The sequence below is a fragment of the Pelophylax lessonae genome (assembly GCF_965119305.1).
Source record: "Pelophylax lessonae genome assembly, chromosome: 10".
Taxonomy (NCBI): domain Eukaryota; kingdom Metazoa; phylum Chordata; class Amphibia; order Anura; family Ranidae; genus Pelophylax; species Pelophylax lessonae.
The window spans coordinates 179,488,357-179,515,426 of NC_138777.1; the positions used below are offsets into that span (position 1 = coordinate 179,488,357).

A 27,070-nucleotide genomic window follows, 5' to 3' on the forward strand; every position below is an offset into this window, starting at 1 on the left:
TGGGAATGCAGCCATCCAATTTCTTCATTATCATTTTATCCTATGGGGCCTCTGGTAAAAAAAAAAAATATATATAATGTTTGGGGGTTACAAGTACCTTTCAAGCAAAAAATTTAGATTTTTACATGTATGTGAAAAGTGTAGAATTGGCCCAGTTGGCAAGTGGTTAATGGCATGGTTATATAGTTCTGGCCATGTATGCAGCAACCGAGGACAGCACTTTTGTTCTGAACAATTCTTTCTATTATTTTTGCTGTATTAAAAGGTCATTTAAAATTAAGTATGAACTGTTGACAGTTACAATCCAGAGGATTGTTAATTATAATGCATTTGTACCATTTTTACTATAAATGAGCATGGTGCACAGCAAAATATATATTTTATTAAATACATTACATAATCTCATAATACACATTGATATGGTCTGTCTTTTTAGAATACTGTGTTTCCTTGTAGGCCATCTTTATTTAAAAAATATCCTTTTTTGATAAAATGTATTATGTTTCACCTACATGATCACATTCTTGTCCATGAAAGGTGTTAAACCAGATTTACATAAGAATACATAATTTATGTTTATCGGTCTGTTTAAAGAGCAAGTCTATCCAAAATAGGATTTCTTCATTTTACAGGTCTTTACTGGTGTCCAGGCCACCAGTTGTATCATACCCTCTGCAGTGAATTTTGCATAGGAAAATATTTAGCATTCACTTAAAGAGGTTCACAAAAAGTGGTTGTAAAGGCAGAAGGTTTTTTTTTTTAATCACTTCTGCACCGGAAGATTTTCCCCCTTTATGACAAGGCCATTTTTTTGCGATTCCGCACTGCGTTACTTTAACGGACAATTGCGCGGTCGGGCGAAACTGTAACCAAATAAAATTGATGTTCTGTTTTTCCCACAAATAGAGCTTTTTTGATGGTATATGATCACCTGTGCGATTTAAATTGTTTGTGCTATAAACAAAAAAAGAGCGACAATTCTGAAAAAAATTCAAAAAACTATTTTTTTTTTATAATTTTAGGCCAATTTGTATTCTGCTACATATTTTTGACAAAAATATGTTTTGCACAAAAGTTATCATGTCTACAAACAAGGGGAAAGATTTATATCATTTTTATTTATTGTTTTACTAGTAATGGTGGCGATCAGCGATTTTTAGCGGGACTGCAACATTTCAGCGGACAGATCGGAGTCCTGACACTTTTGGGGGGCCAGTGACATTACTACAGTAATCAGTGCTAAAAATATGCACTGTTACTGTAATAATGACACTGGCAGGAAAGAGGTTAATCCAGGGGCGATGAAAGGGTTAAATTTGAGCCTAGGGGAGGTTTTCTAACTGTGATGGGGATGGGCTTGTGAAATCAATATAGAGACCTGTGTTTCTAAATAGGAGGAACACAGGAGCTCTGCATTGATTCCTAAGAGAACAACGGTCTGCTGTGTTTACAACAGCAGACCACTGTTCTCTCTTCACGGGGAGCGATCGCGCGTGCCCGGCGGCAATTGCGGCCACCGGTCCAGTGCATTGGCCTGCCCACTGGTGAGTGGGCACGCGCGTGCCCCCAGGATCGCTCCCGTGAACCGCCGTACAGGCAAGTGGTTAACTTACTGCTTTCTATGTAGTAATGTAAAAAACCTTCTGCAAGCAGCTTACCTCGAACCCCCACCCCCAAATACATACCTGAGCCTGATCTCGATTGAGCGGTGTGCACGAGAGACCCGAGGCTTCGTCAGGTCTCTCGCTCCTCATTGGCTCGGATACAGTAGCAGGAGCCATTGGCTCTCATTGCTGTCAATCAGAACCAGTGATAAGGGAGTGGGGGGCAGGACCGAGTGCCACTCTGTGTTTCTTAGAGCCAGGAGTACTGGCTGGGGACCTGAGAAGAGGAGGATCAGGCCTGCTCTGTGCAAAAACATTACACAGAGCAGGTAAGTGTAACATTTTTGTTATTTTAAAACAAAAAAACTGAGCCTTTAGTATTACTTTAATGCTTGCCTAGGTGAGGATGAAGTACCTGGACCCTGTGCATGCGCAGGAATGCCGCTGGTCACCCCTGGACCTGTTGCAATGTTTCTGCATGTTCCTACAAACTGCCTTCTGGGATTTCTACATCACCCATCCCAGCAGGCAGCTCACAGGATCTTGCGCATGCTCCCTCAGAGTGCATCTGCGCATGCAGTGCAACACATGCAAAGACATGTCATGGGGATCTGCTAGGTCGTGTAGACTTGGAAAAGATCCCTACGGTGTCTGGGCATACACCAGATCTGAATTCAAGATAGCATCACCAAACAGAAGTAGTGTAGGGAGGACTTTTCTTACAAGCAAGACAATGCTGGACTCCATGAACTAGTAAAAAAATTTTTTTTTCCTACTTTTTTAAAAGGACACATTTTAAATTTAAAAATTCTATTTTTGATAGTAAGGGGGGAGATCCTCTTTAAGCTGCTGTTTACAGTAGCTTGACTGAAAAGCCAGAATTGGCCTCTCACAGTACCAATGGTAGAAGTAGATATCAGCATTAGTAACCCAGACAAGCAGTAAAGACTGAAATCTATACCATTTCATTCACCATGCTAAAATCTGTTTCAGGAAGAAATGCCCTTTAAGTTACTTTGCCCTTTGGATGTAAAAAGAAGCTAATGAGTGCTAAGAGTTAGGGACAAAACTCATTTGAATGTCCCCCAGTTTAGGACTGAAAGTCAACTGATAAGTGACAGAACTACAGGTCTGTGTAGAAGACGGTCCCAGCTCCAAGACAGAATTTATGAAGAAGACTCCTTGTTTGCTGTGTGGATACCACAGACAGTCACCCTGCAACAACATAAAAAGAGAATGAAAGAATTATCTGACAGAAAATATAAAATATCTTGTTAAACTGTAAATGATCTTATGATTTTAGGAAAACACACAAAATTCCACTTGTTTCATGACCAAGGTCAAAACAATGGCCAAACCCAATTTTTCTTTCTTATTTATTTAGTTTCTCAGTATTCTTTATCAAACAGATTTCAAATATACAGAGAGGGATATAGGCAGGATGATACATTAAGTCGTTAAGGTAGTCTGATATGGACTACTACACCCAAAAAATACAGTCATATACAGAGTATTCCTTCCACATCCCGCCTGAGACTTTAAAGTGGTTGTAAAGTCAGAAGGTTTTTTTTTATCTTAATGCAATGTATACATTAAAGCGGAGTTCCACCCAAAAGTGGAATTTCCGCTCTCTTGCTTCCTCCCCCCCCTCCGGTGCCACATTTGGGGGGGGGGGGGGGGAAGGAACGGGTACCTGTTTTTGACAGGTACCCTTACGCACTTCCGGACATGGCGCCGCGGCCGTCCATCCCGGAAGTTCGGCCCCCTCCTCCTTCCCCCACCGCCGAGCCAATAGAAATGCGCAGCGCGCATGCGCAGTAGGGACCTGGCCATGAAGCCGCAAAAGCTTCACTGCCAGGTTCCCTTACCGGCAATGGCGGCAGCAGCACCCGACAGCCGATGGAAACATCAGCTGCGGTGCCAATATCGCAGGACTCCAGGACAGGTAAATGTCCTAATATTAAAAGTCAGCAGCTACAGTATGTGTAGCTGCTGACTTTTAATTTTTGAGGGGAAGGCGGAACTCCGCTTTAAGATAAAAAACCTTCTGTGAGCAGCAGCCCCCCCTCACCACCCCTAATACTTTCCTAAACCCCATCTCAATCCAGTGCTGTTGCACGAGACTCTTGGCTGCCCAGGGTTCTCCCTCCTTAATGGTTAAGACAGCAGCGGGAAGCCATTGGCTCCCGCTGCTGTCATTTAGAGCCAATGAGGAGAGAAAGGGGGCAAAACCAAGCCGCGGCTCGGTGTCTGAATGGACACACACAGAGCAGCGGCTTGGCTCCGGTGTCCCCATAGCAAGCTGCTTGCTGTGGAGGCACTCTGCAGGAGAGAGGGGACAGGAGCGCCAACGAGGGACCCAAGAAGAGGAGGATCTGGGCTGCTCTGTGCAAAACTAACTGCACAGAGCAGGTAAGTATAACATGTTTTTTTTTTAACAAAATAGGAGTGTTTTTTTTTTTAAAAAATATTGCATAACAATATAAGAATCTAATGTTTGTTTTTTTAAATGAAAAAAAAAACAAGACTTTAGTATCACTTTAAGACCCAAACCCAATTTTTCAACTTTGACAAGTGTTATTTAAATTGTACATATCATCGCAACTACCTAGTGTATCCAGGTGTGTTATACCTTGTTTTTCAGGAAATATTGGGCTTTTATTTGTAGATAAAATAGTAATGGATATCTCCCGATTTTGTTTTTATTGTGAAAGGAAAACTGGCCTAAAATATAAAAAAAAATGTAATTTTTTAAACCTAAAGTGTTTGTAAAGGCTGAAGGTGTTTTACACCCATGCATTCTATGAATGAAGGTAAAATACCTTCTCTGTGCAACCCAGCGATGTACACGAGAGCCTCGGCTCTCCAGGGACTCTCCCTCCCCATTGGATCTCACTGCTGTCAATCATGGGCAGCCTCAGTGAATTTAGCTGAAGCCCCCAACTTTCTCCCTGTGCATCTGCCAAACTGTGAATCCGGGCATATGTGGCTGGGCCTCCACTGAAATTTAGGCCGCGTCCTGCGACCTGCTGGGCCATATAGTCAGCCTGGCTCCTCCCTCGAACCAGGTGGCACCGTGGGGGCGCTTCATTTTTAGTGACAGTGTAGCAGCCAATAATGTGTGGACGAGGGTACTCTGCCTGCACGATAAACAAACAAGTATAACATCTTTGTTGTTTAAAAAAAAAAAAAAAAAAGGCTTTAATCTCTATCCCCAATCTTTAAGGGGGCTATGTCCTATTATGTCCTCTATGGAGGGCGATCCTTTTCTGGACCTTTGGCCAGCGTCTCGAGGGACTGAGGTCGGCGGCCTTCCCTGCTTGTTATGTTTTCAGGGTGAGCTTAGTATATAGCGACCCTACTGGCTCTGCGTCCACGCACTTCAAGTGCTCCGATAGCGAGGAAGATTCCTCTTTTACCGTATATGCGCATGAAAAGGCGCTGGTGGATGCACGGATTGTATTGGTGCGGGACATTTTAAACATGGGGAAGGAGCTGCTGCTGTGTCAGAGGCGCCGGTCCCCTTGGTGCTCGTATATCCTCCAAAGTGGCAAAGATTTTCCCGCCTACTGTGACAAAATTGTCGCGAGTCAGTGGAGTTGTCCAAAACGCTATATGGCGGTGCCTAAACGTTTGGTGGACTCTCAGGTCTCCGGGCTGTAAACAGTGCCTTGAAAAAGTATTCACACCCTATGCAATTGTCCACATTTTGTTAGATTACAACCAAAAAAGTAAATGCTTTTTTTTGGGATTTTATGTGATAAACCAACACAAAGTGGCACATAATTGTGAAGTGGAAGGAAAATGATAAATGGTTTTGAACATTTTTTTACAAATAAATAAGTGAAAAGTGTGCCATGCATTTGTATTCAGCCCCTCTTTACTCTGATATCCCTAACTAAAATGTTTATTTGTAAAACATTTGTAAAACATTTTTGAAAACCAGTTATCATTTTCCTTCAACTTCACAATTATGTGCCACTTTGTGTTGGTCTATCACATAAAATCCCAATAAAATACATTTAGGTTTTTGACTGTAACCTGACAAATGTGGAAAATGAATACTTTTTCAAGGCACTGTAAATCCACTCTAATTCTGGTGGAGGAGTCTCCAGTTTTTAAAAGATCCTTTTGACAAGAGAGCCGAGACTTTGGTCCGCCACATGTTTACTGTGGCCAGTTCAGTCCTTAGGACGGTGTTCACCATAGCATTGGTGTCCCAGACTTTAACTGAGTGGGCAAAGCTTTTGTGCCAGGATCTGGAGGGGGGAACAGCTTCTCCCTGCATTTGTGGAGCTGGCGGACCAGTTGGTCCAGGGGTTGTAGTTCGTCTGTGATGTCTGACTGAATGCGTCTCCCTTCGTCTCTAGGCTGTCCGTGACAGCAGTGGTCCTGCAACACAGAGTATGGCTGAAATGCTGGTCTGCAGACCACGCTTCCAAGAAGGCCTTATCTGATCTTCCCTTTGTGGGGGATAACCTGTTCGGATCCTCCCTGGATGATATCATTAAGCAGGATTACAAGACAAGAGATCTAAGTCCGTAAGGACCTCCTCCGGAGGTTCTAATAAGACCTGGTCTGTTAAGCTGAAAATGGGTCCTTCCGGACCGGTGGACCTCCCTTATTCAAGACAAGTAGGTCCACAAGCTGATTTGGTCAGGCTACAAGATCAAGTTTTGGGCTTATCCTCCAGAAATTTTCTTTCCTTCCTACCTGCCTTTATCCCCAGACCGCCTGCGAGTTATTTTTCGGGGCGATGCAAGACTTACTACAAAGGGGTGATCGTTCCGGTCTCAGAATCGGAAAGTTTTTTTCATGGGTTTTATTCAAACATGTTTACAGGTCCCAGGAAGGAAAGCAAGGTACGTCCAATATTGGACCTCAATGCTCTGAACCGCTTGTGCAGGTACAGATGTTCCAAATGGAGTCCATTCGTACGGTAGTGGCATCCCTACATCAGGGGGATCGTCTGTCCTCTACCGATATCAAGAACGCTTACCTTCATATTCCAATTTATGTCAGTTATCCGCGCCTCCTCCGCTTGCCACGAGCGAGGAGCATTATCAAGAGGTCTTGCCTCGGCTCCTCGGGTCTTCACAAAGTGTTGGCCCAGGTGTTGGTATTGTTTCGCCAGCAGGGGATTACAGTACTGGAGTACCTGGATGATCTTCTTCTGCGAGCAGAGTCTCCGACTGCTCTGACGGACAACCGGGAGATTACTGTGCGGACTCTGTAGGATTTCGGTTGGAAATTTAATTTCCAGTTGGTTCTGTCCACTTAGTGGGACTATCTGGGTCTGCTCTGGACTCGGCCTCAGCCAGGGTGTTCATCCCATGGCACAAGCTCCAAAATCTGCAGGATGAATTTGGCTCCTATCATCCAGCAGTCGGTCATCTTTCAGGACTGGCATGCGGGTGATGGGTCTGATGGTATCTCTTGAAAGCCTATCGCCGGCTCTAAAAAACGGTACCGGGTTGATTTCTGCAGCTGCAGGCATCATCCCGGGAAAACAACTTATGCAAGCCGATGTACAGGTATGTCAGTTTGCAGGAAGTGGTTAAACACTGACACTAAATATAGAACCTTACCTAAAAAAAAAAACACTGCTACTGACACACTAACACTCATTACCCTGAATCAAGCCCTGACCTAGTTAATCTTTATTTTTTTCACAGTTATTTTTTAACTTGTCGTCTCCTTCTCGTTAGAAGGGAAGTCTGTATTTTTTCCTCTCCACCAAGGATAAACACAAAAGCAGGCTACAGAGTGAATAGTCACTGTGATAGCCAATCAGAGGCTTTCACATGTGATTGGGCTATGGTTTCCCCAAAACCTGATTGTTCGTAAAGACCTGGGGCTGTCATCGGCAGACCAGTCTCTGTGCTGGGAGAGCGCACCCAGCATAAGCATTAGAACACATATGTGACACCCAGGTTTCAAGGCCCCTTCCTGGATACTGCATATATGTGTTAGTAATCCCATGGGTGATTTCAATGCATTGGACCAGAGCGCCCTAGAAAATAGCTAAGTATATGCATCTTTCTTCTACAGCAGGCATAACTAAATTGCGGACCGAATTACTGTCCCATCCAGACCGCTGCAGTTCCGTCGTTTCAGAGCCGGTTCTTCATCACCACTGCTGCTGCCGCCGCTGTCGTCATGGCACGACAGCCGCGGGACAATGCTAAACAGAGATTGAGAGACAAATCAGCTTTGACTGGAGGAAGGGGACTGCTGGAGTTAACCTTTTAAAGCGGTTGTAAACTCCCCATTTCAACTTTAGCTCATTCTAACCTGCCTAACCAAAGCTATAGATCGGTGCCTGTAAAACATTACTTACTTGTATAATCTTCCAGCAATTCATCCAGAAAACTTTTATGACGTCATCGGCGCATGCTCAGTTTGTTTTTCAATTCACGGCACATAATGTGTGCCGTTTCCGTAACAACAGCATGACTGGTCTAACAGTTCATCCGAAAACGGCACAGATAGGAAGGCTCGCGATACTGTGCCTTTCTCCTCAGCTTCCTGGTTCTCCCCTTGTGACTGTGAGACGTCACACAGGGGGAGTGAACCAGGGCAGCATCAGCTTTAGCAATACAGAATGCCATACTGCGGGGCTCGGTTGCCGTAGTAACGGCAGTCGAGAACAAGGCTTGGAAAGCACCAGATCGCAGAAACGTCTGCAGGGGGAGCCAACAGCAGTAGCTAAGATGGTGCAGCCGAGTCCAGGAAGAAGCTAAAAAGTAAACTTCAACAAAAAGGTATTTTCTAAACTTTTTAATAGAACTATTTAATGTGCAATTCATTAACATTGTTTGTTCTATACATACATTAGAAAAAATTGATTATTAAAGCTGAGTTTACTTCCTCTTTAAGTGTACCAGCAGGTAATTGGTTGTTAGGATGAAGGGCGGTTCTAGCAACCAATCCCCTGCTAGGACACTTGAAAAGTTAACTCTGGCAGCTTCTGCCCTCCATACTAAGCTGCTGTGTCTCCCGCTGTCTAGAGCTGCCCTGCCTCCTGCTCTCCACTCTGTGCACCTGAGAAAGGTAGGAGAGGGAGGGGGCTACAATGTGAATAGAGGGAAATAATTAGTGGGGGTCTGTAATGTGAATGTAGGCAAGTGTTATAGAGACTGAGTGGGGCTGCACTATGAATGGGGGCAGAGCTTAGGGGGGCTGCAATGTAAATGGGGGGCAGAGCTAAGGGGGGAGGTAAAATGGGGACAGATGACATTGCTGTGGGGGGATGTAAAGGTGGGGGCAGAGGACAGTACTGGGGGGTCAGTGTGAAGAGGAGACAGGGGAAAATACTGTGAGGGGTCTGATGTGATGTGGTGTAGGGGACACCACTGTCAAGGCAAAACTGTGATGTAAAGGGGGACTGAGGAAACTGAGGCAAAACGAGATTGTGATTTCAGAGGAGGGGGTTGTGATGTGAATATTCTGAGTCATTACAACAGATGATTCACTTGGACCTCGGCTGAAAGAAAAGATTATGGATCGGACCTCCGTGAATTTTGAATTCAATACCCCTGTTCTACAGAGTAGTTAGTATAGGTGTTAAAAGGGGGATAGGAGAAGTTTAGGATTTGTTAGTGATAGCCCAGAATTCTGCTTTAAGGGAACAAATCATGCTCACCTTCTCTTCAGACACTTCCAACAGGCCAGTACTAAGTGAAATGTCTTCTGTGAGCTGATATTCCATCCAAAGTACAATTCCATGACACCTTCCTGACCTATCAGAGGGAGAAATATTATAGAAGCAGCACTGAATGGTAAATAGGTCTGTTGAATTGGAGCTTTCAGTAGAAGTAACGTGACTACTACATTCTACAACAAAAGAACATTCTCAACTGGGCATATGTATGATCTGTTGCGTCCACTTTCCTCTTATTTATGTGGTGGCAGGTTTACTACAGTACCCACCACTACATATGGGGAAATTGGGTGTTGTATAGCTCGATGGTGCAACTGAATAGATTTAGACTGAATCTAGAAACTACCTCATAGGTCAGGATATATCAAGACGGGCTGCTGTTTAGGGTTTATACATGAATGACATGTCTTAAAACCTTGACCGGCCCTCCAGTGAACGTGTGTTACTTTCAAATGAAAGGGTCTACTCTCCTGGAAAACTAAGATGGTCTTGACTCTTCCAAAAAAAAAAAATGTACAGACAAGGAAGGTAAACTGCCTGGGCCTTATTTATACTGCAATCCCCACATTAAGTGTGCAATTCTACATGAGTGTTTACATGGATTTGTGGTGCACCTGTGATATATTTCTTAGCATCTTTTATAGTCTTTTTCTTTTTTATGGAGTTGTGATTATAATTGTATGCATTTGCAGTGTTGACGTGCATTCTGGTGAAAACACTGCAATGGTGTCAACTAAGCTCCTTGACATTAATTTTTCTTGCATACACGTTTCTACTGCGTTTAAAAACGTGTTTAACTGCATCTGGTGTAAACGAGCCCTTAGTGTGCTTTTCTATGAATATAAAAGTAGGTAAGTTGTTAGTGGGCCCCCAAAAACCCTGTATTAAACAAACTAAAGTGTGTGTCATTACATATTAATTACAAACTTACCTCACTAAACTCATAGAACCCTCTGCATTCACTTCGTAATCTGGGACTTTCTCCTGGAAGTCAAACGACAAGACCTTTACTGGCTGTGAAAGTGCTCTGCAGGGATATTCCCAGAGAGCATGGGGCTCAGCCTCCTGTGATTCCCGAAAATCCAGGGATTTCTGAAAAAATATCCAAAACAGTGAAAATAAAAGGGTACATCATACTGAAAAACATTAGAATAATAATTTAACTTAATATTCAAGCACAAAACACTAAATAAAAGTCTTTAAATAGGGAAAATGGTGAATTTTCACCTTATTTCTTTGGTTTAGCCATCTGGCACTCTAACTTATATCTCAAAGATAAATTAGTAGTTAAGTTCACTGTTAATCCACGGTATTCTACAGGTAAGATTCCATATAAGAGTCCTTGTAATACGGAGACTCCGCTGCTTCTGTTAGATAAAGTTTTTCCTCATTTTAAATTTTTTTTTCTCTTTTTCAAAGTTCACCATTTCTCCTCTGCTTTTCAAAACTAAATTGACTGATACCGATATTGCACAAGGACGCTGAGAGGCTAAAAATATACTGGGCGTAAAACATTCCCATGCCTGGGGAGCTGCAGGTGTCGCATACAGCCTGCCATACAAGTGAATGGCTGAATGCAACCATGCTTTTGCAAACACTGATGCTTCTTTGCATCCGTGCTTACCTCTGCATGTGCGTACAAAGTATTTCTCAAATACGACACTTCTGCATTCAGCAAGTATCCCGTACACGCACGTGCATGCACATACCAAATGCAAATAAGAATCAATGAAAAAAAGTGAATGGCTGAATTTTAAGAACAGCATATTTTCAGCTTCTTTCTGTCCATTCGCGCAAGGCCATAAAATGACTGGGATAGGTGTATGGTTGTAAGGTTTTCTCTAAGGACCAGGAAATCAAGAAAATCTGTATACTTTTCCTTTATTATTACCTCTATTAGTGTAGTGTCTTTCACCACAGCAACAAAATGTAAGACAAAACCAGCGTTTACATTCCACTGTCTTTTTGTAGATGGTCATCTGCCACTAGCACTGTTACATAGTTAGTGAGGTTGAAAGAAGACATCAGTCCATCCAGTTCAACCTATGATGTGTGAGTTTGCTGTTAACCGTACATTGTATACCCCTGTATGTTGTGGTCTTTAAGGTGCCCATCTAATCGTTTTTTTTTAAACCATTTATGCTCCCTGCTGATACAACTGTTTGCGGAAGAGAATACCACATCTTTACTGCTCTGACTGTAAAGAACCCCCTACGTATTTTAAGGTTAAACCGCCTTCCTCTAGTTTTAGTGAGTGGCCTAGTGTCTTATTGTATTTCCTTTCTCTCAATCGTTTGTTCCTTATGCTAGGGTCGCCAGTACAGTATTTGTACATTGATATCATATCCCCCCTAATAGTCTCTTCTCCAGAGAGAATAAGTTCAGTGCTTGTAGTCTTTCCTCATAGCTGATGTCCCCTAATTATTTTTGTTGCCCTTCTCTGGACTCTTTCCAGTTCCAGCACATCCTTCCTGAGGACCGGTGCCCAGAACTGGACAGCATACTCCAGATGTGGCCGGACCAGAGTCTTGTAGAGAGGGAGAATAATCTCTTTATTTCTGGAGTGAATCCCCTTTTTTATACATCCCAGTATTCTGTTGGCTTTGCTTGCAGTGGCTTGGCATTGCTTGTGATTGCCTTCTAACCATGTTCTATAATCGATGGCTGTTAATAACTGTATACTCACAGAGCTATATGTAACTATGTATAGAACATACCTGGCTGATGCTCCTGGGAGCTGAAAATCACTGAAGCAGACACCATTACTCCACTTGCTTCTGGGTTCCACAATGAGCAGCCGGCCTAATGCGTTTTGAACACAAGAAGCCGCTCAGCGCAGGTGCCCTTCAGAGAATGCATCAGGCCAGCCACTCAGCACGGGACCCAGAAGGAAATGAAGATCACTGGAGTAGCGGTGTCTACTTCACTGTTTTACAACTTCCAGGGGCATCAGCTAGGTATGGTATATGCATAGTTACATTGGTCCAAGTTGGACCGATGTAACTATGTATAAAATATTGATACCTGAAATGAATCTTTAACCACTTCAATACCGGGCACTTTCACCCCCTTCCTGGCCAGGCCAATTTTCAGCTTTTAGCGCTGTTGCATTTTGAATGACAATTGCGCGGTCATGCAACACTGTACCTAAAGCAAATTTATGTCATTTTTTTCCCACAAATAGAGCTTTATTTTGGTGGTATTTGATCACAGCAAGGTTTTTTCTTTTTTGCTAAACAAATAAAAAAAATACCGAAAAGTTTGAAGAAAAAAAAAAGTTATACAATTTTGTAAATAGATACGTTTTTCCTGCACTGATGAGGCTGTACTGACAAGGACTGATGGGGTGGCACTAATATGCGGCACTGATAGGCAGCACTGATATGTGGCACTGATATGCAGCATTGGTGGGCACTGATAGGCGGCATTTGTGGGCACTGATTATGCGGCATTGGTGGGCACTGATAGGTGGCACTGATAGATGGCAATGATGGGCAGCACTGATAGGGAGGGCACTGGCGAGCAGCACTGATGGGGAGGGCACTGGCGGGCTCCCTGAGCCCTAATTGCCATCCCTGGGGTCATGGGTGGGCATCCCTGGTGGTCCTAGTGGCAACCCCCCCCCCCCCCCCCGAGGGTCTGCACTGGTAATCAATGATCTGATTACTGGTGCAGACCCCCCCCCGTCAGGAGAGCCGCAGATCGGCTCTCCTCTACTCATGCCTGTCAGGCACGAACTAAGGAAAGCCGATCAACGGCTCTTCCTGTGTACTATGTGACCAGCTGTGATTGGACACAGCTGGTCACATGGTAAAGAGCCTACGGCGTCCAGTCAAGATAATGCAACCACTTTCCCGCCATCAATCGCCTATAGGGCGGGCGGGAAGTGGTTAAAGTGGAGTTCCAGGCAAAATTTGAACTGAGGCTTTTGGCATGTTTTCTTCGGGACTTCCGTCCCATGTTGCCGCGGCAAGGTATGTCACTTCCGCTGGTTTATCGTGCCCTCCTCCTCCCCCCCTGGTGTGTCCAAGAAGACGACGGGACCATTCCGAAAGCTCCGCGTGACTCGCGCATGTGCAGTACTTGCAATGCCAGCGCCTGCACCCAGATAGGCTTGGGGTGCCGACATTGCAGGCTCCCTGGACAGGTAAGGGTCCTTATATTAAAAGTCAGCAGCTACAGTATTTGTAGCTGCTGACTTATTCCCACCACCCCCCCCCCCCCCCGGAACTCTGCTTTAAAATACTAAACCACAGATGTTTTCCTAACCACTTAATGGCCAATATGTTACACCCCCTTCCTGCCCAGGCCATTTTTCAGTTTTTAGTGGCATTTTGAATGACAATTACTGAGTCATGCAACCCTGTACCCAAATGAATTTTATATCATTTGTTGAGCCAGATAGAGCTTTCTTTTGGCAGTATTCAATCACCGCTGGGTTTTTTACTACAAAAGGGAAAATGACTGAAGTGTTTAAGCTGATAACACACAAACAGTTCTAATTTCTCATGTCTTTATAGAACATACACATTAAACATTCAGTGCTAGAGGAAAAAGTAAATGAACCCATAGACTAATTACTTTAACAATTAGTTATTTGAGTCAACAGTTACCCCCCTGGAGTCCAATTAATTAAATGAGTTTGGAGGTGTGGTTTAGAGCTACTTTTATTAATAAACGACACTCAAACATTTTAAGATTGCTGTTCATAAGAAGCATCAGCTGATGTGAACCATGTTTCGCAAAAAGGAGCTCCCTTAACACATACGATCAAGAGTAGTTGATATGCATAAAGCTGGAAAGGGATACAAAGCAATCTCAAAGTGTTTAGGCATCCACCAGTAGACCGTTAAATATACAGCTATGGGGGCAGATACTGCGGGCTAACTCCCAAGCAGGGCTATGCATGTCTATAGAAACACAGCATGGCTCAGCCCTGCTCCCTCCCTGGATTTGATTGACAGCAGTGAGAAGAGAGACAGAGACAGGAGAGGGTCGCTGCTCTCAGGCACAGCGCTGGATCGAGATCGGGCTCAGGTAGGTATTTGGGGAGGGGGGTCTTTGGCACAACATTTAAAAGGTTTTTACCTTAAAACAGAGAATGCATTACGGTTAAAAACCTTAGCTTTAGAATCACTTTAAAGAGCCTTATCCACGTACTAAAAGCAGAATTTCATTATATTGTAAATTCTCTCTTATACTCCCTGAAATTAAACAGTTTCCTTCCTACGCTGGGATCACCATTACGGTATTTGTATACCGCTATCACATCTACTCTCAAGCGTCTCTTCTCCAGGGAGAATAAATTTAGTGCTTGTAGTCGTTCCTCGTAATTAAGGTCCTCCAGACTGTTTAATTTAGCTGCCCTTCTCTGGACTTTCTCCAGCTCCAGCACATCCTTTCTGAGGACTAGTGACCAGAACTGGATGGAATACTCCAGATGTGGCCGAACCAGAGTTTTATAAAGTGGCAGGATTATCATTTTTTCTCTAGAGTAAATTCCCTTTTTATGCAAGCTAATAGTCTGCTGGCTTTGCCGCTTATTGCTCAGTCTTTCTTCTACCAGGACCCCAAGACCATTCTTCATCTTTGATTCCCCCATTCTGATGGCATTACCAGGTTCATAGTGAGTTTAGTGGAAATCATTACAAGTCACTTCTGTTAAGCACTCAATCCATCAAGCCATAATAAAAATAAATTGTGTAATTACCTCACAGATAGGGTACAACTGCAAAGACTATACAGTGTCTTGAAAAAATATTCATAACCCTTAAGCTAACATTTTGTCATGTTACAACCAAAAAATGTATTTTATTGGGATTTTATGTGATAGACCAACACAAAGTGGCACATAATTGTGAAGTGGATGAAAAACGACAAATGGTTTTCAATTTTTATTACAAATAAATATGTGAAAATGTGGCATACATTTGTATTCAGCCCTCCTGAGTCAATACTTAGAATCACCTTTCGCTACAATTACAGCTGCAAGTCTTTTTGGTACCAGCTTTGCACATCTAGAGAGTGAAATTTTTGCCCATTCTTCTTTCCAAAATAGCTCAAGCTCTGTCAGATTGGATGGAGAGCGTCTGTGAGCAGCAATTTTCAAGTCTTGCCACAGATTCTAAATTGGATTTAGGTCTGGACTTTGACTGGGCCATTCTAACACAAGTGCTTTGGATCTAAACCATTCTATTGTAGCTCTGGCTGTATGTTTAGGGTCGTTGTCCTGCTGGAAGGTGAATCTTCAAGTCTTTTGCAGACTCTAACAGGTTTTCTTCTACGATTGCCCTGTATTTGGCTCCATCCATATTCCCATCAACTTTGACCAGCTTCCCTGTCCCTGCTGAAGAAGACCATCCCCCAACATATTGCTGTCACCACCATCTTTCACAGTGGGGATGGTGTGTTTAAGGTGATGTGCAGTGTTAGTTTTCTGCCACGAATAGCGTTTTTCTTTTAGGCCAAAAAGTTACATTTTGGTCTCATCTGATCAGAGCACCATCTTTCTGCATGTTTGCTGTGTCCCCCACATGGCTTCCTGCAAACTGCAATTTAGACTTCTTATGGTTTTCTTTCAACAATGGCATTTTTCTTGCCACTCTTCCATAAAGACCAGATTTGTGGCGTGCATGACTAATAGTTGTCCTGTGGAAAGATTCTCCCACTTGAGCTGTGGATCTCTGCAGTTCCTCCAGAGTTACCATGGGCCTCTTGGCTGCTTCTCTGATTAATGCTCTCCTTGCCCAGCCTGTCAGTTTAGGTGGATGACCATGTGTTGGTAGGTTTGCAGTTGTGCCATACTCTTTAACAACAAAGAAAATGGCCTCTTCCCCCACCTATAACTGGCCTTCATAGCAAACAACACATGGAAGGGCAACGCACATGAGACAAACAAAAATAAAATTCCCAGTTCAATTTGCTAACCAGTTTGCTTACCAACCAAATTAACCTGCCTAACAGTTTGCGTCAAAACAGGGGTTTAGTTAGCACACATTTGTAAACGCATGTGTAAGCTGCAGGGCCTCTCCACTGCACCCTGTATTACCTGCAGTCCTAACTCTTGTAAATTTATGAGAGTCTTCACAGTGGAAGCACATGCAAGCTAATGGATAGAGGATGGAAGCATGTGCTTCCACTGTGAAGACTCTCATAAATTCACTAGAGTTAGGACTGCAGGTAATACAGGGGTGCCGTGGAGTGGCCTAGCAGCTTACACATGCGTTTGCAAATGTGTGCTAACTAAACACCTATTTTGACGCAAACTGTTAGACAGGTTAATTTGGTTGGTAAGCAAACTGGTTAGCAAATTGAACTGGGAATTTTATTTTTGTTTGTCTCATGTGCCATACTCTTTCCATTTTCGGATGATGAATTGAACTGAGCTCCGTGAGATGTTCAAAGCTTGGGATATATTTTTAATAACCTAACCCTGCTTTAAATTTCTCCACAACTTTATCCCTGACCTGTCTGGTGTGTTCCTTGGCCTTCATGATGATGTTTCTTCACTAAGACTCTCTAACAAACCTCTGAGGGCTTCACATGACAGCTGTATTTATACTGAGATTAAATTAAACACAGGTGGACTCTATTTACTATAGGTGACCTCTGATGGCAATTTGTTCCACTAGATTTTAGTTAGGGGGTATAAGAGTAAAGGGGGCTGAATAAAAATGCATGTCACACTTTTTATATATTTATTTGTAAAACATTTTGAAACCATTTATAATTTTCCTTCCACTTCACAATTATGTGCCAATTTGTGTTGATCCACTTTGTGTTGATCTATCACATAATATCCCAATAAAATACATTTATGTTTTTGGTTGTAACATGACAAAATGTGGAAATTTTCAAGGGGTAGGAATACTTTTTCAAGGCACTTTAATAATTTGCTAATCCAATCACTGCTGGAAATGGTGTGGTGTAACAAAAAAAGAAAAAACGGAATTTTTGTAAAATCTTACCTGTAAAATTCCTTTCTCTGAGTCCTCCGACAGTCGCCGCCTCTTCATATTCGTCACATATGGGGTATTAGACTTTGCTCCGAAGGAGTAGCTAGGCAACAGAATATGTTAACAATAAAGCTTTAACATATCCCACCCTCAAGGGGTGGTCCCCTCAGTCAATACCCTCCTACTTCCTGCAACCATATCTCAGTTTTAGTGGAATAGCAGTAGAGTATACATACAAACCCCAAAAGAGGGGCGGGGGCGGCGACTGTCGGAGGACTCAGAGAAAGGAATTTTACAGGTAAGATTTTACAAAAATTCCGTTTTCTCTTACGTCCTCCGACAGTCGCCGCCTCTTCATATTCGTCACATATGGGGACGTCCCAAAGCAGTGTAAACATGAGGGGTGGGAAACGCATCCGCGCCGAAAGGCAACGCAGTCTCCACATCAAAGAAAAGAACCTTACCAAAGGAAGGAACTAGCTGGGCAACAGCAAAAATAAGTGCTCAACAGGAGCAACAACCCAGGAAAAGACAAAAAACCAGGGGATACAAAACTTATCCCAACAGCCAGGAGTCCCCAACAAGGGACCCTAGGGAACAGCCGCACTAAGAACCTTGCGGCCAAAGGAAGCATCCGCCGATGCCTGAACATCTACTTTGTAGAATTTTGTGAAAGTGTGCACGGTCGACCAAGTCGCCGCCTTACACACCTGGGCTACAGAAGCCCCATGACGACAGGCCCAAGACGTACTCAGAGATCTAGTAGAGTGCGCCTTCACAGGCACAGGGGGAACCTTCCCCTGCAAGGCATAAGCCTGTTCAATGGTCTGCCTGATCCATTTGGCAATGGTAGAGGCGGAAGCCGCCATGCCCTTCCGAGGACCCTCTGGAAGAACAAACAAGGAGTCCGTCTTTCGAAAAGACTCAGTCGATTTAAGGTAAACCCTAATCGCTCGAACAACATCCAGAGAATGCAATCTCACCTCCTTAGGATGTTTAGGCTTCGTGCACAACGAAGGCAAAACAATATCCTCGTTAAGATGGAATTCCGAAACTCGTTTCGGCAGAAAAGAAGGATTAGGTCGCAAGACCACCTTATCCAAATGAACAACCAGGTACGGAGACTTGCAGGACAAAGCCGCCAGTTCCGACACTCTGCGAGCCGAAGTGATCGCCACCAAAAAGGCGACCTTTTTGGACAACATAGACAACGAGATCTCCCTGATCTGTTCAAAAGGAGCACGTTGTAACACAGACAGGACTAGATTCAAGTCCCAAGGGGGCAAGGGATCCCTCCCAGGAGGAACCAGATGCCGCACACCCTGAATAAAAGTGCCAACCAAGGAGTTGGAAGCTACGGGACGTTGAAACAGAACGGCCAGCGCAGACACCTGACCCTTTATCGTAGCCAGCGCCAAACGCTGATCGACACCCGTCTGAAGGAAAGACAGCACACGGGAAACCGAGTACGTGCGGGGTGAAAACCCCCTGGACTCACACCAGGCAAAATAGGCCTTCCAAGTACGGTAATAAACCTTTCCCGAGGAAGACTTCCTCGCGTTGATCAAGGTATGAACAACCTCTGGAGAGAGACCCTTCTCCTTCAGGACCTCGGTCTCAACAGCCAGGCCGTCAAAGCCAGCGACTGTAAAGCAGGATGGTAAATCGGTCCTTGAGACAGTAGATCGTCCCGAAGAGGCAGACGCCAGGGGGCGTCGACCGCCAGATTCACGAGGTCTGCGTACCAGGACCGGCGAGGCCAGTCCGGTGCCACAAGAATCACCGTGCTGCGTTCCGAGTGTAACCTGCGAAGGAACCGGGACAGCAACTGAATCGGTGGAAACGCGTACATCAGCCTGTACTGATGCCACGGGGCCACTAACGCGTCCGACGCGTCCGCCCGAGGGTCGCGCGTCCTTGCCACGAACCTCTTCACCTTGTAGTTGAGGCGAGACGCGAACAGGTCCACATCTGGAAGACCCCACTTCGCGCACAACATCTGGAAGACAGCCGGGTGGAGAGACCATTCCCCCTGATCCAGGGTCTGGCGACTCAGATAGTCCGCCTGCCAGTTCTCCACTCCCGGAATGTGAACCGCCGTTATCGCCGGGACATGAGTCTCGGCCCAAGACAGAATGTCGGCCACTTCTCGAGCCGCTCGGGCACTCCTGGTGCCCCCTTGGTGGTTGATGTAGGCCACCGCCGTGGCATTGTCCGTCTGCACCCGAACCGGGCAGCCCTGCAGCCGGTCCGTCCAGCGATGAAGACAGAGCCTTATCGCACGCAATTCCAGAATGTTGATCGGGAGGGAAGACTCCCCCTCCGACCAGGTCCCCTGGGCGGACAGAACGCCCAGAACACCACCCCAGCCCGACAGGCTGGCATCCGTGGTGATTATCGTCCACGAGATCGGACGAAACGACTTGCCCCCGGACACCAACGGGGACTGGAGCCACCACAGGAGGTTTTCCCTGGTGCGATGACTCAACGAGATCTGAAGATCCAGAGATTGAGGTCGCCCGTCCCACTTGGACAAGATCTCCGCTTGGAGACCCCGCGTGTGAAACTGCGCGAAAGGAATCGCCTCGAAAGCCGAGACCATCAATCCCAGACATCTCATACACGTCCGCAGAGACGAGTTCGGAACGTCCCTGAGGGACCTGACTCCCTCCTGAAGAGTCCTGAGTTTGTCTTCCGGCAGGAAGACCTTCGCCTGCACCGAGTCCAGTATCATTCCCAGATAGGGAAGACGAACCGACGGACTCAGAGTCGACTTTGGAACATTTATCGTCCAACCGAACTCCTGCAGAGTTTGCATCGTGACAGACAGGTCCTTCTCCAGACCCTGACTGGTCGCAGACCGAATCAGAATGTCGTCCAGATACCCCAGGACAGAAATGCCCTGGGCTCTCAATAATGCCAGAACCGGTGCAAGCACCTTGGTGAAGACCCGCGGAGCCGAGGCGAGCCCAAAGGGCAACGCCACGAACTGGTAGTGATCCTCCGCAATGGCAAATCGAAGGTATCTCTGATGACCCTCGAATATGGGGATGTGAAGATACGCATCCTTCAAATCGATGGAGGCCATGAATTCCCCCGGAACCAGGGCAGCCACCACCGAGCGCAGGGATTCCATGCGGAACTTGCGAACCCGCACAGAGCGGTTCAGAGCTTTCAAGTCCAGAATTGGACGAACCTTGCCCTCCTTTCTGGGCACAGTGAACAGATTGGAATAAAACCCCCGAAATCTGTCCCGATGAGGCACCGGAACCACCACTCCCTGAGCCCTCAGGTCCCGCACCGCCAGGCGCAGATCCCGCAGGCGCTCTGGAGACAGTTGTAGATTTGAGGGAAAAAATCTGCTCTCTGGCCGAGAGAGAAACTCGATCTTGTAACCAGATCGAACGATTTCCAGAACCCATCTGTCCCGCACACGGGCCAACCAGGGCTGAAGAAAACCGAGCAAGCGTCCCCCCACCCCAAAACTGGGTGAGGGCGCCCCTTCAGGCCGAACTGTTATGGGCCGCAGGTCCGGATTGGCCGGACTTCTGTTTTCCAGACCAGGGCTTCTTCTGAGAGCCCTGGCCCTTGAACGGTTTGCCCTTGTAGTGCGGCCGAAAGGCACGAAAGGACCCCTGAGGGGGCCGAAAATTAGCATGCTTCTTCCCAGAAGCCCCCTTAGCCTTGGGGAAATGGGGCAAGAGAGTGCTCTTACCCCCAGTAATCCCCTTAATCAACACATCCAGGGACTCCCCAAAAAGGCGAGACCCATCATAAGGCAGATTGGCTAAGGTTTTACGTGAAGATTGGTCCACCGACCAACATTTCAACCAAACCAGGCGGCGAGACAACACCGCCACGCTGTGCACACGCGCGGCCAACGGAATCAGGTCCAGGTCCGCATCACACAGATACATGACACCCTGGTGGATCTGATCCACCATATCCAGGGTCGCCGCTGAGGCCGAATCGGCCACTAGGACGCGCCTAAGCATCTGCGTCCAACTTGCGATCGCCTGGGCCGCCATGAGAGAAGCAAACAGAGCCTTAAGCATAGAACCCGTAACAGAATAAGTATGACGGGCAAGAGACTCCAGTCTCCTATCCGTGGCATCACGGAAAATAGGGGACCCCTCTGCCGGGATCGCAGTGGCTTTGTTCAAAACCGTAATAGCATGATCTACTGGCGGAGGCACACACCACCGTTCATCAGTGGCAGGCGAGAAAGGATAACGCAGCTTAAATTTACTTGGTACCGCAAAAGGCTTGCGCAAATCGCGCCATTGGTCCTTAACAGCGCGCTGAAAATCAGCATTGCAGGGAAAGACCTGCGGCGTCCTGCGTTTTCTCTGCGTCCCATAAGCCGCCAAGGCAGCTGGGGGACACACCTCGTCCTGCAAACGTAGCGTCTGCTTAATGGAAGCAATCAACTCATCCATGATTGCAAGCTCTTCAGGCGAGCCAGGGGGAGAATTATCAACCCCCTCAACTTCAGCCTCTACCTCAGACCCCACTAGATCCAGAGAGGAGCGGGACCCCGATAGGGGGGTCCCCGCCAGAACAGCCCCATCACCTTCACCCTCAGAATCAGAGGACAGAGCAACTCTGGGCCGTTTAGTAGATTGAGCAGCCACCAGCATTTGCACCTGTGCAGCAAGGCCAGCCACAATAGTGGCCAAATCCCCCCCTGGGGGGGAAACAGCGGTCCCCTGGCTTTCCACCAAGACTGTGGGAAATTTGCCCTCCTGAGAATCCATTGCCCCTGTATGCCAGACAACCAAGGGTTAACTGCCCCCTTACAGCAAGCGCGGCAAGCGCAGCCCACCGCACCACACTCAGGCACAATGAGACCCCCACAGGGAATATACAGACTGAATACAGGCAATGGAACACAGGAATAGAAGGATAAAACCTGAGGAGACTCCGCTGCTGCTGCTGCCTCGATCGGTGCTTCCAGGAGAGAGGAAGTGATGCTGCCAGGGCGCTCTATGTAAGCCTATGGAGGCTACAAGAAAATGGCCGCCGTGCATGTAAACCATGCGGCCGGAGCGGGCGCCGGTAAAATGGCGCCGTTTGGCGCCGAAATCGCCGCTCCACAGTGCATAAAATCACACACAATATCATCCCATAATATGGATACATGTTAGATCGCCGCAGCGATCGCTGTATATGCCCCAACATGCCATTAAAAACATGCCCCACAGCACACAGCTCCTCACACTGCCCAGCCTGACATACTCAGTGTCATACAGCTCCCCCCCCCCCTTGCAGCCCACAGCATGCAGCCGAGAGATAGGGAGACAAGCAGTGTGATTAAAGGCAGGTTACACAGTCCCAGACTGAGACCCCCCCAGACAGACAGGTCCCCACATAGATACACTTACCTCACATGGCGTGGGGAACCCGCACAGGCGAACAAGCCGCTGCACATGAGGCAGGGAGAGTCGCTACTCAAGACGCACACAATGGCGGTTCAGAAACCGCACAGCGTCCGGTGAGGTAGCCACCTCACCAATCATCCCTGCACCGAACAGGGATGGGTCGTTCACCGTGCCAGGAGCGTTACCTGGCTGAACGCTCGATGGCAGACTGGGAAGCCACTGACCCACGACCTGCGACCAGGGGGATCAGCCCGAGACCCAGTCCGCATGATCCTCTTCGTCCGAAGAACTAACTAATGCTGACAAAAATAACAGCTAAGTAAAGGTAGAGAGAAAACTCAAACAAAATATCAAAAAGAAGAAAGAGTCTGGGACAAAAAGTCCCAGCACAGAGAGAGCCAGCCACTCCTGACAAGCTAGACATTAAAACTGAGATATGGTTGCAGGAAGTAGGAGGGTATTGACTGAGGGGACCACCCCTTGAGGGTGGGATATGTTAAAGCTTTATTGTTAACATATTCTGTTGCCTAGCTACTCCTTCGGAGCAAAGTCTAATACCCCATATGTGACGAATATGAAGAGGCGGCGACTGTCGGAGGACGTAAGAGAAACACCAATTTAGTCATCCTGCTTTACATTTGCAGTTTTGAGAGCTCTTTCAGCCCAGAGATAGCAGGAATATGAAGTGTTGGGTTAGTAGCCATATCCAGAGAACTACGCATGCTCAGCCAAAAGGAAAATATAAGAAATCGAAGAGGTACAGGACTGGGCACATCTGAAGGATACAATATGAAATTCATTTGTTAGCTGAACAACACCCCTACTGTTCACTGATCTGAAACCAATTTCAGCAGTTATTATTTTGCACCTTACATAATAATTTTGTGCAGTTAAAGGTATTGGCAGAGGCATTCATATAATTCAGACCAGCATGTAGGAGTTCTTTGTAACACAGGTGCCATTTAAATAGATAACATGCAAGGTTCCCCTAAAGTGTATCTAAACCAAAAAAAAAATTGTCATGCATAACAGATTACCAATCTTTAGATGCAGTGGCTGCATTTGTTTTCTTTTTTCACCTGGTGATCCTGCCTGTAACACACTTCCTTTCCTACAGTAGACTATGCTCAATCACTGTACTGTATGGAAGAAGCCATCGTTGTTATCAAGCCTGGACTTGAAATATGTCTCTCTCTCTTCATCTCCATCACATGGGGGATGGGGGGATTAGAAGTCTACAAATAATGTACTTTTAGTTCATCCCACAGTAATACTTTTTTTGGCAAGATCAACAAGTATTTTTTTGTACTTTCTGAAAGTGAAAACGAATGCAGCCACCGCATCTAAGGACCGATAAGCCACGATAAATTACATTTTTATTCTTGGGTTTAGATATCTTTTAATGAATACACTGGATTTCAAACAGAGCTTAGCTTTTTATAGTCAAGCAAACCAAGAATATTTGAAAATATAATCTTTCATCATTTTCCATGTTCCTACTATATTCTGAGAGCAGCTTCATAATCATCAGTGATTCCGCCAGTTCAAATTTCCTGTCGACTAGCAGATAAAGACGTTTGCAGACAAAGGGCTCTCTGCATATACAGAGGTATATACAGATAAAGCATCCAAGGTATTCATTTAGAGGTGTATAGTCTCAGAGCTAAAGGATGGCCTTCTTTTAACATCAGTGGAAAATACTGTAGCCCCCTTCTTTTCTCCCTTCCTCCTTTTGTCCATGCCGCTAGAAACATCCTTGAAAGCATGTGCTAAATTGAAATGATAGCAACAGCTTTTAATACTGGATTAACCAGGTATGAGCAGTAACACAAGAGTTAATTTTTCTTTGTCCTCAAAAACATGCATGCTGAGGACAATTTAACCATAAGAAAAATAAAATGGAATGGTCCACAATAAATGTATCCCGGCGGTGTGCGGCGGCCGGATCTTCCTCCTGATGTTCTGTGCCCCGGCTTCTGTCACCTGTGACGTGACGCTCGCAGGGGGGGTGGAACCGGCGGCAAATTCAAATAGTAAAACACACAAACACACTGATACATTACAAAATAAAATAAATTCACATTTGTTTGCCCCCTAGTGCCCTTTCTTGCAGTTTTACTGTACTTTTTATGTGTGTGTGTATATATATATATATATATATATATATATATATATATATATATACAGTAATCCCCCGCTACATCGCGGTTCAGTTTTTGCGGTCCCGGTAATTCGCGTTTTTTTTTGTAATGTTATTTTACTATATAAATCATTAAAAATTAAATATTTTTGTGTTTTCCATAGCTCTTGCTATGTCTCTTAGTATCTTTTATGTGTTTAAATGAGTTTCTATTGTTTTAAAAGTGTGTTTAAAGACCTTAAAATGCTTCTACACGTACAGTGACAGTAAAAAAACATGCCTACAATGCATTTTAATAGGGTTTTTCTATTTCGCGGAATTTCACTTTTCGCGGCTGGGTCCGGAACGTAACCCCCGCAATGGAGGGGGGTTTACTGTATATATATACCGTGCCTTGCGGAAGTATTCGGCCCCCTTGAACTTTGCAACCTTTTGCCACATTTCAGGCTTCAAACATAAAGATAGAAAACTGTAATTTTTTGTGAAGAATCAACAACAAGTGGGACACAATCATGAAGTGGAACGAAATTTATTGTATATTTCAAACTTTGTTAACAAATAAAAAACTGAAAAATTGGGCGTGAAAAATGATTCAGCCCCTTTACTTTCAGTGCAGCAAACTCTCTCCAGAAGTTCAGTGAGGATCTCTGAATGATCCAATGTTGACCTAAATGACTAATGATGATAAATAGAATCCACCTGTGTGTAATCAAGTCTTCGTATAAATGCACCTGCACTGTGATAGTCTCAGAGGTCCGTTTAAAGCGCAGAGAGCATCATGAAGAACAAGGAACACACCAGGCAGGTCCGAGATACTGTTGTGGAGAAGTTTAAAGCCAGATTTGGATACAAAAAGATTTCCCAAGCTTTAAACATCTCAAGGAGCACTGTGCAAGCGATAATATTGAAATGGAAGGAGTATCAGACCACTGCAAATCTACGAAGACCTGGCCATCCCTCTAACCTTTCAGCTCATACAAGGAGAAGACTGATCAGAGATGCAGCCAAGAGGCCCATGATCACTCTGGATGAACTGCAGAGATCTACAGCTGAGGTGGGAGACTCTGTCCATAGGACAACCATCAGTCGTATACTGCACAAATCTGGCCTTTATGGAAGAGTGGCAAGAAGAAAGCCATTTCTTAAAGATATCCATAAAAAGTGTTGTTTAAAGTTTGCCACAAGCCACCTGGGAGACACACCAAACATGTGGAAGAAGGTGCTCTGGTCAGATGAAACCAAAATCAAATTTTTTAGCAACAATGCAAAACGTTATGTTTGGCGTAAAAGCAACACAGCTCATCATCCTGAACACACCATCCCCATTGTCAAACATGGTGGTGGCAGCATCATGGTTTGGGCCTGCTTTTCTTCAGCAGGGGAAGATGGTTAAAATTGATAAGAAGATGGATGGAGCCAAATACAGGACCATTCTGGAAGAAAACCTGATGAAGTCTGCAAAAGACCAAAGACTGGGACGGAGATTTGTCTTCCAACAAGACAATGATCCAAAACATAAAGCAAAATCTACAATGGAATGGTTCACAAATAAAAATATCCAGGTGTTAGAATGGCCAAGTCAAAGTCCAGACCTGAATCCAATCGAGAATCTGTGGAAAGAACTGAAAACTGCTGTTCACAAACGCTCTCCATCCAACCTATCTGAGCTCGAGCTGTTTTGCAAGGAGGAATGGGCAAACATTTCAGTCTCTCGATGTGCAAAACTGATAGATACATACCCCAAGCGACTTACAGCTGTAATAGCAGCAAAAGGAGGCGCTACAAAGTATTAACTTAAGGGAGCTGAATAATTTTGCACGCCCAATTTTTCAGTTTTTTATTTGTTAAAAAAGTTTGAAATATCCAATAAATTTCATTCCACTTCATGATTGTGTCCCTCTTGTTGTTGATTCTTCACAAAAAAAGTACAGTTTTATATCTTTATGTTTGAAGCCTGAAATGTGGCAAAAGGTTGCAAAGTTCAAGGGGGCCGAATACTTTCGCAAGGCACTGTATATATATACACACACACGTATATATATATATATATATATATATATGTATGTATATACACACACATATATATATATATATATATATATATATACAGTATAATGGAAAATTGTTACCAATACTTACAGTAATTTTCCTTTCCTGGCTCTGCGTCATGCCATCATATTACGGGTCAACTCCGCCCCTCTGACCCCCATAGGACATCCCTGAAATAGCATAAAAGGCAGGCAGTACCTGGTGGAGGTGTTCTGTATGAGCTCGTGACGAACCAGGGAGGGTTTGTGCCGGCATGACGCAGAGCCAGGAAAGGAAAA

General features: G+C 45.1%; 1 protein-coding gene across 1 annotated transcript in view; it reads right to left on the bottom strand.

Annotated features, from left to right (window-relative positions):
- Positions 1-2,403: 2,403 nt before the first annotated feature.
- PRMT7 (protein arginine methyltransferase 7) overlaps positions 2,404-27,070 on the bottom strand; it is a 102,748-nt gene continuing 78,081 nt past the window's right edge. Inside the window, exons 16-18 of the mRNA XM_082270548.1 lie at positions 10,199-10,359; positions 9,250-9,346; positions 2,404-2,819 (exon numbers count right to left, since the gene is read on the bottom strand). Coding sequence (XP_082126674.1) covers positions 2,655-2,819; positions 9,250-9,346; positions 10,199-10,359 — 423 coding nt within the window. The 3' untranslated portion in view covers positions 2,404-2,654. The remainder of the gene's footprint in view (positions 2,820-9,249; positions 9,347-10,198; positions 10,360-27,070) is intronic.